The following is an 11,586-nucleotide window of genomic DNA, read 5'->3' as shown; positions in this document are numbered from 1 at the left end:
GATGTTAAAGTTGCTGTGTTCTATGGTGGTGTCAACATTAAGATTCACAAGGATTTGCTGAAGAATGAATGCCCCCATATTGTTGTGGGAACACCTGGAAGAATATTGTCTCTTGCTAGAGATAAGGATCTGGGATTAAAAAATGTGAGGCACTTTATTCTTGATGAGTGTGATAAGATGCTCGAGTCGCTTGGTATGTTTTATTTCCTGTTTTGGGTAGTGATTCGTTTGACAATTGGCGAGTATAAAATAATATTAAGTAGCGATTTTTGTCAGACATGAGAAGAGATGTTCAGGAGATTTTCAAGATGACCCCTCATGACAAGCAAGTGATGATGTTCTCAGCTACTCTCAGTAAGGAGATTCGTCCAGTCTGCAAGAAGTTCATGCAGGATGTAATATTCTGTAACCTTTGTTTCTTTAGATATATAACTTGTTTCTCTTCAAGAAAGATTCTTAATATTTTTTTCTTCATTTTTTGGGAGGTGGTTGTGGGGGTTGCATTTGTTGTATTGCTATTGAATTGTACATATACATCCTTCAGTCCTAGAAACCAACAAGACAAGAGCAGACGGGCATGCAATTAGTCCAAGTATTTGTAATTGGCTTTCATCTTGGATATTTTGAAGTTAGATAAAGTTCACGTATTTTTGGTTTCACCTTCTATGAGTATATCAGGGGCGTGTATCTTGTAATATGTGGTAGGCAGCTGCTTATGCGTTTACATCCTATTCGTACTTCGCCAAAATTTCAGTCAATTGTTGATTGACATGATCCTTACTTTTTTGTAGCCAATGGAAATTTACGTGGATGATGAAGCCAAATTGACTCTTCATGGGCTTGTACAGGTATATATGATTGGTCAAGTTGCGGACTTGATCTTTTATTTTTCTGGTTAATGATTTAATCATATGCTTGATGTTTTCTTTCAGCATTACATCAAGCTGACGGAGCTGGAGAAGAACCGGAAGTTGAATGACCTTCTTGATGCCCTGGATTTCAACCAGGTTGTCATTTTTGTTAAAAGCGTTAGCCGAGCAGCTGAACTGAACAAATTACTTGTTGAGTGCAACTTTCCTTCTATCTGCATCCATTCTGGAATGTCCCAGGAAGAAAGGCACGTGTTCTTTTTTTCTTTCTAAAACTAAAGCAGATGTGTAATTTGTTATCCTCATAGAACTCTTTGGTCATAATGTTTGTTGCTGTCTTTTCCAGGCTGACCCGCTACAAAGGTTTTAAGGAAGGCCTAAAACGTATTTTAGTTGCAACTGATTTAGTTGGAAGGGGAATCGACATTGAGCGTGTTAATATTGTCATAAATTATGATATGCCAGATTCAGCAGATACATACCTTCATAGGGTATGTTTGTATCATGAGTAATACGTTTCCTTGAATTACAGCCGTAATGGGCTTTGCTGATTGACCTTGCTATTGAACTTTCTGCTATAACAGGTGGGCCGAGCTGGTCGATTTGGTACCAAAGGGCTTGCAATTACTTTTGTATCGTCTGCATCAGATTCTGATGTTCTAAATCAGGTAAATGATCAGGATCATTTTGTCTATTGTTCTTGAACTTTTTTGTGATATGAGTCTGAAGTATGTCTTTTTCTTTCTTTCTCTCTCTTTTTTTTCTTCTTTCTGTTTCTGGAACAGGTTCAAGAGAGGTTTGAAGTTGATATAAAGGAGCTCCCTGAACAAATTGATACTGCTACATATAGTATGCATTTCAGCCCTCTTCCTCTTATTTATATCTCAAAACTGCAATCTTAATAAATTTGTTCTGGCTAAACCCACACTTTAGCTATTCGCTTCCGTATTCAACTCTGTTTATATAACTCTAGTGTGACCTTGTATATTGTTTAGCAGGATTAAATATGTTTCTTTGAATTGGTGGTTTGATGAGAGTTGATTACCTTGGCAATGACGTCTCATAGGGTTAGGGGTGATTTTAGTCTTAGTTTAGTGATTTTCCGTCCATCATAGGGTTAGCAGATAAACACACCATGAAAGTGAATTGCAGTTGTATATCTACTAGTGCATAAATGGGCCATTGGAGTCAATATGATTATGGTATAGGGATGCTATCTCTTTTGTTTTTTCTTGGGCCATTGGAGTCAAAACTGAAAAATATTATCTCGTGATTTTTTCTCCCCCTTCATTTCTTGTTTATAATTTGCATTCTGTGAAATTCCTCAATGCCCCTTGCTCATTTGTTCCTTTTGTTGCATTCAGTGCCATCTTAATTGCTGGCTCTTGGCAGCGAGTGCACAATGGTTCCACTTGATTCCATAGTTCTCCGGTCCTGGTAAATGTATGCTGTAGCCTGGTACATCAGTTCTAAGAGGTAGGGTTAAATGTTCTCCCTGATAATTGAGGAAGACTGCGGACATTTATTTTATATTCAGCTCTATAATGTTTATGAAAGAGTAGACTAATGAGTCTAGATCCTGTTGTATTAGTGACAATTTTTATCCTTGTTTTGTAACTGCTGGGGATTCTAACTTGGCCTCCACCATCCGGAGTTGGGGATGTGCTACGATTGTTATATGTTTGGACGAAGAGGCATTTACCTCTCAACGTGTATTCTAGAAAATGATTACCCTCTACCTGCCGTAGTAAAAAATATTTACTCTTTTACTATTAAATATTTTTTCAGCTTCAGTTGGTAAGATGATGAAGAAACAGTTTGCCAGAATTGCAGAATTTGGTATTGCAGTAACTTCATCATTCTCTAGTTTGTTCTTACTTCTTGCTTTGTAGACCCGTCGATGGTTGGTCGGGCGATCTTGAAAATGATCGTAAATACATGCACTGTATTTGTTTATATTGTCAAGTTATTTTCGATTGAGTCAAAACATATTCAATGTTTGGCATCATACAAAAACACCCAGATGTATTTTTAACTGTTTTGGCATAAATACATATATATATATACATACATACACATACATATATGTATATAAAAAAATGGTGATGTGACAATGAACATTAAGTTTGTTTTTTAAAATAAAATATTAAACATACAATACTTATTTTAAATTATTTTCAAAAATAAATTTGAATATACATATTATTTTTAATACATACTTATTTATTTTTGTTTTTATTTTTCTCTATCTCTATAAAATACAATAGAATACTCAAAACGTATCCAAACCTTTTGAATCCAATACTTCAATTTATTGTTTGTGATTTGTTTTAAATCTCCACCGTGAAAATACTCAAAATCAAGACAAGACCTATCTTACCCATATTTCTATGTTATTCGTACGTCTAAGCTTATAAAACATATGATTTGATGCCTACACTAAAGTTTTTTCTCCTCAAAGAATAATTATCCATCCTATTTTATCTGTTTCTAATATTTTTAATCACCTATCAAAGTATATTATTAAGAATACTAATGGTGATTTTGTCTTCTCAAAAAACAAAATCAAATATGATTTTATACATTTTTTGAAAAAAGAAATAGAAAAAGCTCTATACTTAAAGAAGGGTTTCCGTAGTAAAAGTGGAAATTTGGGCTTCCGAACAAGATTAAAGTGCTTATGAGCTTTTTACTTTAAAAGAGTTCAAATTAAATGTTCTCAAAAATAGCTTATCTACTTTTGCTGCCCTAAATTTAAGTTAATTTCAGCTATAATTTAAAAGCTGCAAGAGAGTAGCATTTGCAGCTTAATGATATTTTGTAAATATTTAGAAGCTGTTTTTGGACATTTTGGTCCTCAATTCTTTTTCAATAATCTTATTATGCTCTTAAAAGAGCCGGGTATAAAAGTAAATGTATCAATAGGTGAATTTTTCATAATTTTTTTTTCAGACACTCAAAACTCAATTCTTTTCGACTTTTCTATATTATTTTCAAATATTTTTAATTTTTACTATGATTAAAATTATCAACTTTCTCTACTATTTTTTATTTTTTAGCAAAAAGAAGTTTTTGCAAGTACCCCAAACTGGATTTGGAGGAATGTTCCAGTGAGCTAGAGTACATCCTCAATTTCTTCTGCAGCCGAATAACAAATTGAAAACTTTACATAGTGTTTGCTTTTGTTATTTTGCGTGTTTTATTATATTTTTTTGGAGATAGAGAGACAAAAATAAAAATAAATAAGTATATATTAAAGATATTATGTATGCTTTAATTTATTTTTGGAGATTTTTTAAAATAAGTATTGTATGCTTGATGTTGTGGTATGAGAGATTAAAATCACGTTTATTTATTTATATAGGTATTATATTTTTAATATTGTATTTTTTGAAGATAAAAATCATTATTTATTGTCAAATCATATTTCTTATATATATATGTGTTGTATGTTTAATGTTGTATTTTTTGGAGATAGAAATTACTGTTTATTATCAAATAATATTTTTTTTATATTATATTTATAAAAGCTCAAGATAAAAAATACATACTGATAAGGTGTAATATAAAGTAGACAAACATTAGTTGTGTTTCAATCCATGTCGAAGATAGGTGAAAAATGAAACCAAACAAGGCCGTCGACCTGGTCAATAAACCCGCATTGACTATCCATATAATCTTCACCCACGTAAGCAACAAGAAATTTTTATCGTGCAACCGACCGCACAGGATCGCTGAATTAAAACCCCTAACCTAAATCCCCCCAACCCGTGACGCAAACCCCTTCACCACCACCAGCTTCAACACACACTCTCACACTATGTTCATGAATCCAATTTCTACTTCTCTTTTTCTGTTTCCGTGTTGATCTTATTACCTCGCTTAAAAGAGGTATCCCGAAGCTGTATCGCCTCGGCCATACCCATTTCAATATTTGCATAATTTCGCCATTCAATCGCTAGCCCGTTTAGAACCTGCAATTCCCGAAAAACCTATTTGGGGTTTTCTTTACTTTATTGCTTTAGTGATTCATTTTTTGGGATTTTGTACTGCATTTGATTGATTCTGTTTGTTTCTTGAGATATAATAATTTGATCCAACACCAAGGATTCTTTCAGCAGCTATTTGGTTTCTCATCGTTAGTGCTGTTTCCTTGTGGTTTTCTGAGATGGGAATGGGGTATTCTGGTGAAATATTGATAAAAGCATCGATTTTGACTGGTGGGTATGCATGAACAATTGGCGCTTCTCTAGAACATGCTCTCTCTGCGCTTGGTCCGCAGATTCGGCACCGCACCCCATATTCTTGCCACCACCGCCATTGCTTCATCCGTTGAGAAAGCTAGTTCTGTTAGGAGCAATGTGGCAAAACCTAGTGGAGTAGATGAGCCTGCACTGATTAAGCTAAAGAACGAAAGGGACCCAGAAAAGTTGTTCAATTTGTTTAAGGCCAATGCCCACAATAGGGTGGTTGTTGAGAATCGGTTTGCCTTTGAGGATACGGTTTCTAGGTTAGCTGGGGCTGGTCGGTTTGATTATATCGAGAATCTGCTGGAGCATCAGAAGACTCTGCCCCAAGGTCGACGAGAAGGGTTTGTAGTTCGGCTGATAATGTTGTATGGGAGGGCTGGAATGACTAAGCATGCTGTTAACACATTTTGTGATATGCATTTGTATGGCTGTAAGAGAACTGTTAAATCATTCAATGCGGCACTGAAGGTATTGACACAGTCCCGAGATTTAGAGGCGATTGAGTCATTTCTGAGTGATATTCCGTTTAGATTTGGCATTGAGCTAGATGTATATTCAATTAATATTGTTATCAAGGCTTTCTGTGAAATGGGTATTTTGGAAAAGGCATATTTAGTCATGGTTGAGATGGAAAAATTGGGAATAACTCCAGATGTTATTACATACACAACCCTTATAGCAGCCTTTTACAAGGCGAACCGGCCTGAGATTGCTAATGGATTGTGGAACCTGATGGTATTAAAAGGCTGTCTTCCTAATGTTGCTACCTTCAATGTCAGGATTCAGTTCTTGGTGAGTAAGGGGCGTGCCTGGGAAGCTAATAAGTTGTTGGCTTTCATGCGTCGTCATAAGAAATTTCCAGAACTTCCTGATGAGGTTACATATAATTTGGTTATCAAGGGCTTCTGCAGAGCAGGATTTTCTGAAATGGCTATGAGAGTTTATTCTGCTTTCCACAATGAGGGCTACAAGCCAAATCAAAAAATTTATCAAACCATGATCCACTATCTTTGTGAAGCAGGAGATTTTGACTTGGCATACTCCATGTGTAAAGATAGTATGCAGAAGAACTGGTTTCCTAGTGTGCATACCATCTATAATTTGCTTGAAGGCCTGCGGAAAGATGGAAAACTTGACAAGCTTGATAAGGCTAAATATATCTATGGTCTAGTTGTGACAAGGATACCTCCTTTTCCTGCTGCTCAAATTGAAACCATGAAATCCATTTTATCAAGAAATTGAACTAATTTATTGGACTGTGACGTGCAATACATCAATTGCTCTATCATCTCAACTGAGCTAATTTATTAGTTATCGGCAAAAGTTAATTGGAGGCACGCCTTTACGAAGTTCCAGGTAAGAGTCTCCAGGAAATGTGAATTTCTTGACCACCCAAATGAAGTTCGCAGTGATACGAGGGCACTAAGAGGACGGCGGTCCCTAAGTTCATGTAAGCTTGTTTTCGTTTATATTTACTTTAAATGTCAAATTTGATTCTCTATTGTGATATTTTTAAATGCCTTATGTCTGTCTTTTATGTATTCTTTTCTTGATTCGTTTGCATTCCTATCAGTAGTCTATCAAATACTTCTGGAGTGTACATACAAGCACCCAACATTATAAGGTATCTATTAGTTCTGATACTTCGGGTGTTTTTGTTGATGCAGATGTGTGACGATGAATCAAATGCACAGATAAAATCACTCCTGTTGGATGCCACGGAAGCCCTGCACTTGGTAAATTGAAAGAGCTTCACTTATTGTTAGTTGAGCTGTTCTTTATGTTGCAGATCTAGCTCAATTGGTGTTATGAAATAGCTCAATGGAACATCAGTTGAGAAAAATGCATAGGAGAGACTTAGATGGTCTTCAGCAGTGGGGTGGGGGAGTAATTCCCATGATTTAATATAATAGCTATATATATATATGAACTAATTTTGACCAAGATATACTACCCGAACTGGTTTTCAAGGCATGAAGCAATTGCCATTGATTTATTAGTCTTAATTTTGCATGTTGTGGAGCAGGATTGGAACTCTATTTGTAGACCTGTCATTGATTTGATGAAATTAACTATTCGTATAACAAGAGAAGCTCTTCTGCTTTATAGATGGACAAAATATCATGATAATTTCTCTTGTAGATTATTTGATTAACTTCGCATTCTTGGTATTTATATAAAGATGGGAGATGATAAAATTTGCATTGTATTGATGGTTGTGATGGTTAGGAGAATTCCGAACAACAATCCACATCAGCATGTACTGGATAAATAGGTTATGATTAGAGCCCCCTTTCTTGAAGTATATATCATGCTTAAGACATACCTAATACACAGAGAAATGTTTTCATGTTTTTTCTTCTGTCAACCTTTTTGTATGATTACAGCAGATGTGCATAATGTTACAAGGTTTGTGCAAATCTTTGCACACATGAATCGACCACTTTTTCAGTGGGATTACAATGAAGAATACAAAGTGCCGCTTAAATCAAGAAATGCTTTTAGGTAATTATTTGTGCTTCTATGGTGCAGGCAGCAGGACCATTTTTTATGACCAAGAAAGTGAAAGTTTACTTCTCAGGCTGGCGCGAGCTGTCAAGGTAAGGAGGAGAGAGAGAGAAAGAGAGAGATGGAGTTGAGTATATATGCACAAATTGAAGAGGAAAACTTTTTAAGTCCACTTTAATGGATTTCCCTGTTAGTATGGGAGGAGAGAAAGTTTTGACCTCTTTTTCCTTCTATGATCTTTATCTGTATTCTACATTCCTTGGTATAAAGGAGTGTGAATCTCAACCTCATTTCTGAACAAATAGTGAGCATTTCTGTATATGTTGAGAACAACAGAATCTCAATATGTGGAAGGGATTAAATATGAAGATATTCTGAAAGAACAGTACAGATGTTTTACCAAGTTGCAATTCCTTGATCTTCTTCAGAGCCCTCAGCATTGTTGTGCGCAGAAACCCACACACACACATATAGTAGTTTGTTTTAATTACAGATACGTATTCAATTACAATTACCTCAAGTGAGGATCTGTTCTATCTTAAATGAACTCTATTTGGTGGCTTTTCAGCATGTTTTACCTCTGATATTCTGAAATACTAATTAAATCTTGACTGTAATATGATCATCTTGGATTTAAAGTGTTGGTTGGATCAAGCGTCAGTCAGCCGAATAATGCATCTCTGCTCAATTTAAAGCAAAGATTACCAGCGAAAATGAGGTGAGACGGAAAAAAGAAACAAAATCAGTGTTTATTTTCTATTTCTGTCGCTTCATCTTCTTTTATTTAATGTCTTTTTACCTTCTATTTCAAAAGGGCCAACTTAATTACACACTTGTTCAATTGGGTTAATAATGTTTTACAAATTTTAAAGGAGGTAACTGTAATTTTTAATATAATATGGATATATTTATAATTAGATCAATTTTTAAGGAGTGTAGTGTAATATTGTAATATAACTCAAGCCCGAAACATAATCTTGTGTGATGGTTGATGAGTTGTGGTAGAAAACTTGAGCATCCCCTTACAATGTTCCAATCCCGCTCTTCATTCTGCGGTCTCAGAATGTCATCTCCCTGTTAAGTAACATAAAGGAAAAGAAACTGTGGGCATTTAAAAATCTTAAGACAACATTTATTAATGTCTTTTTAATATCTTATAAGATATTTTCAAATATAATAAATATTGTAATGGGGCCGATAATTTTTCAGAAGATGAACTCATAACATTAGAAAATGATTTATCAGCCTATTGAAAAAAGTTTTTACCCTTTCATTTATTTTCAAAAGTTTAACAAATTTTTTTAATTTTGATTATATCGGACATGGAAGCCTTTAAAGCTCCAATTGGGTGAGAGAATTTGAATTTAAAAAAATAATTTGAAAAAGGGATGTCGAATAAATCTATGTGAAATGGATTTGAAATTTATTACAATATCACGAATTATAATTAATTCAAAATGAAACTCTTTATAGCATGAATTTATACAAACAAATCAGATGAAATTGAAATTCTTAGGTCATAATCCAGAGTTAGAAATACAACATTTTAAATCGATTTGTGTAATTTAAAAAGATGAATAAAATACCAATTTAGTTTTGTTTTTTGCAAGAAACAAGAAATCATTGTTGCTATATAAGCACTTCATTTCGAACTATAAAAACTCACCAAAACACGCTACACACCTCAAATGTCTAAAGCCATCCTCTCCCTGATCAAACCCCTACACCGACCCCAACCCAAAACCAGCAGAAAATTTCTCATCACGCCCCACATCATAGAGTTGACAAATGAAGTCTGTGAAATCCTCAGAACCCAAGGGCAACAGTGGGAAGAAACCCTCCAGAATCGATTCTTTGAGGAGGACATTGCGCCTTCCGAAGTTGCCCACCTAGTGTTCGACAAAGTTCGCGATTGTGAACTGGGTCTCAAATTCTTTGGTTTTGTTTCTCAGAATAGATTTTCCCTTGATGGGTTCGCGTATTCTTCGCTTCTAAAGCTCTTGGCCCGGTCTAAAGTGTTTGGAGAAATAGACAACGTGTTGCTGGAGTGCTTGCAATCCGAAGAGAAACTGCCTACTCGAGAGGCTTTAGGTTTTGTAATCCGTGCCTATTCTGAATCAGGGTTGGTCTTAAAGGCTCTTGAGTTGTATTCCTTTGTTCTGAAAACTTATAACGCGTTGCCCCAATTATTGGCCTGTAATTCTTTGCTCAATGGGCTTGTAAAGGATGGAAATATGGAAGCTGCATGGTTTGTATATGATGAGATGGTGAGGAGAGATGATGGTGGTGAGAGTAGTTGTTTGGACAATTATAGCGTTTGTATAATGGTAAAGGGGTTGTGTAAAGAAGGAAAAGTCGAGAAAGGTAAAAGGTTGATTAAGAAAAGGTGGGGGAAGAATTGCATTCCGAATATTGTGTTCTATAATAGCCTCATTGATGGATATTGCAAGAGAGGTGATGTCAAGAGAGCTCATGAGCTTCTCGAGGACTTGAAAGAGAAGGGCTTCTTGCCTACCCAGGAGACTTATGGGGCAATCGTTAATGGGTTCTGCAAAAGAGGGGAGTTTGAGAAGGTTGATCAAATCTTGAAGGAAATGGATTCAAGGGGTATGGAAGTAAATGCTCAAGTGTATAACTGTGTCGTAGATGCTAAATATAAGTATGGTTTTGTTGGGGAAGCATTAGAGACCACAAGACACATGATTGAGGTTGGGTGCAAGTTGGATATTGTGACATATAATACTTTGATTTCTAATGCATGTAGAGATGGGAAGGTGCAAGAAGCGGAGAGGCTACTAGAAAAGGCACTGAACAGCAGATTGGTCCTCAATAAGCTAAGCTTTACTCCTCTTATACACGCGTATAGCAGGGAGGGCGATTTTGAGCGAGCCTCAATTCTGCTTGTTCAGATGACAGAGTGTGGGCTTAAACCCGATTTGATAACCTATGGAGGTCTTATACATGGCCTAGTTGTTGCTGGAGAGGTTGATGCTGCATTAACAATTCGAAAAAAGATGATGGAAAGGGGAGTGTCTCCTGATGCATGCATTTACAATGTTTTGATGAATGGACTTTGCAAAAAGGGTAGGTTTCCTGATGCGAAGCAGCTTATGTTAGAGATGCTTGGCCAGAATGTATCACCCGATGCTTATGTTTATGCCACTTTGGTTGACGGATATATCAGGAGTGGGAATTTTAACGATGCAAAGAAACTTTTTGATAACATAATCAGTAGGGGTATGGACCCTGGGCTCGTTGGGTACAATGCCATGATTAAGGGCTACTGTAAATTTGGGATGATGAAAGATGCAGTCTTTTGCATTAGCAAGATGACAAAAAGAAATGTTTACCCGGATGAATTTACTTATTCTACTATTATTGATGGCTACATAAAGGAAAATGATTTATATGGGGCATTAACTTTATTTTGCCATGTAATTAAGCGGAACTATGCACCGAATATTGTGACTTATACCTCTCTCATCAGTGGGTTTTGTCGCTGTGGAGATATTGCAGGAGCAGAAAAAATTTTGAAGGGACTGCGATTAAATGGCGTGGCACCTAATGTTGTGACTTATACTGTACTAATAGGTAACTGTTGCAAAGAGGGAAGACTTGCAAAAGCATCCTCATTTTTTGAAGAAATGCTGATGAGCAAGTGTAATCCCAATGATGTTACATTTCATTATTTAGTTAATGGATTATCAAACAATGCCCCTTGTGCCGTTTCTAGGACAGACAATGAATCTGGTTTAGATAAGCCTATGCTTCTTGATATCTTTGGGAGGATGATATCTGATGGCTGGCGTCCTATATCTGCTGCATATGTTTCAATCATTGCTTGCCTTTGTTTAAACAGGATGCTTGGAGCTGCATTGCAGTTGACTGACAAGATGTTGAATAAAGGCTTCCCACTAGATTCAGTGACTTTAGCTGCCCTCTTACATGGTGTTTGTTCT

General features: G+C 35.8%; 2 protein-coding genes and 1 pseudogene across 2 annotated transcripts in view; all 3 read left to right on the top strand.

Moving 5' to 3' along the window:
* The window catches only part of LOC105164388, a 4,834-nt pseudogene extending 2,188 nt beyond the window's left edge, over positions 1-2,646 (top strand).
* LOC105164380 (pentatricopeptide repeat-containing protein At1g80150, mitochondrial) lies at positions 4,634-8,012 on the top strand. Its single transcript, XM_011083025.2, has 3 exons — positions 4,634-6,569; positions 6,787-6,855; positions 7,652-8,012. Exon 1 carries the CDS (start codon positions 5,126-5,128, stop codon positions 6,359-6,361), a length of 1,236 nt encoding a protein of 411 aa, XP_011081327.1. The 5' UTR covers positions 4,634-5,125; the 3' UTR covers positions 6,362-6,569; positions 6,787-6,855; positions 7,652-8,012.
* LOC105164364 (pentatricopeptide repeat-containing protein At1g52620) overlaps positions 9,205-11,586 on the top strand; it is a gene marked incomplete in the record, with an annotated part of 2,911 nt that continues 529 nt past the window's right edge. The window contains 1 exon segment of the mRNA XM_020694457.1: positions 9,205-11,454. Within this exon segment, the coding sequence (XP_020550116.1) occupies positions 9,316-11,454 (2,139 nt within the window).

Source organism: Sesamum indicum, linkage group LG1, assembly GCF_000512975.1.
Source record: "Sesamum indicum cultivar Zhongzhi No. 13 linkage group LG1, S_indicum_v1.0, whole genome shotgun sequence".
NCBI lineage: Eukaryota > Viridiplantae > Streptophyta > Magnoliopsida > Lamiales > Pedaliaceae > Sesamum > Sesamum indicum.
This window is presented reverse-complemented; position numbering and strand designations above follow the sequence as displayed.

What these genes read in the sequence shown, in the direction of transcription:
- LOC105164380 (XM_011083025.2), top strand. Translation starts at nt 5,126, where the DNA reads ATGCTCTCTCTGCGCTTGGTCCGCAGATTCGGCACCGCACCCCATATT.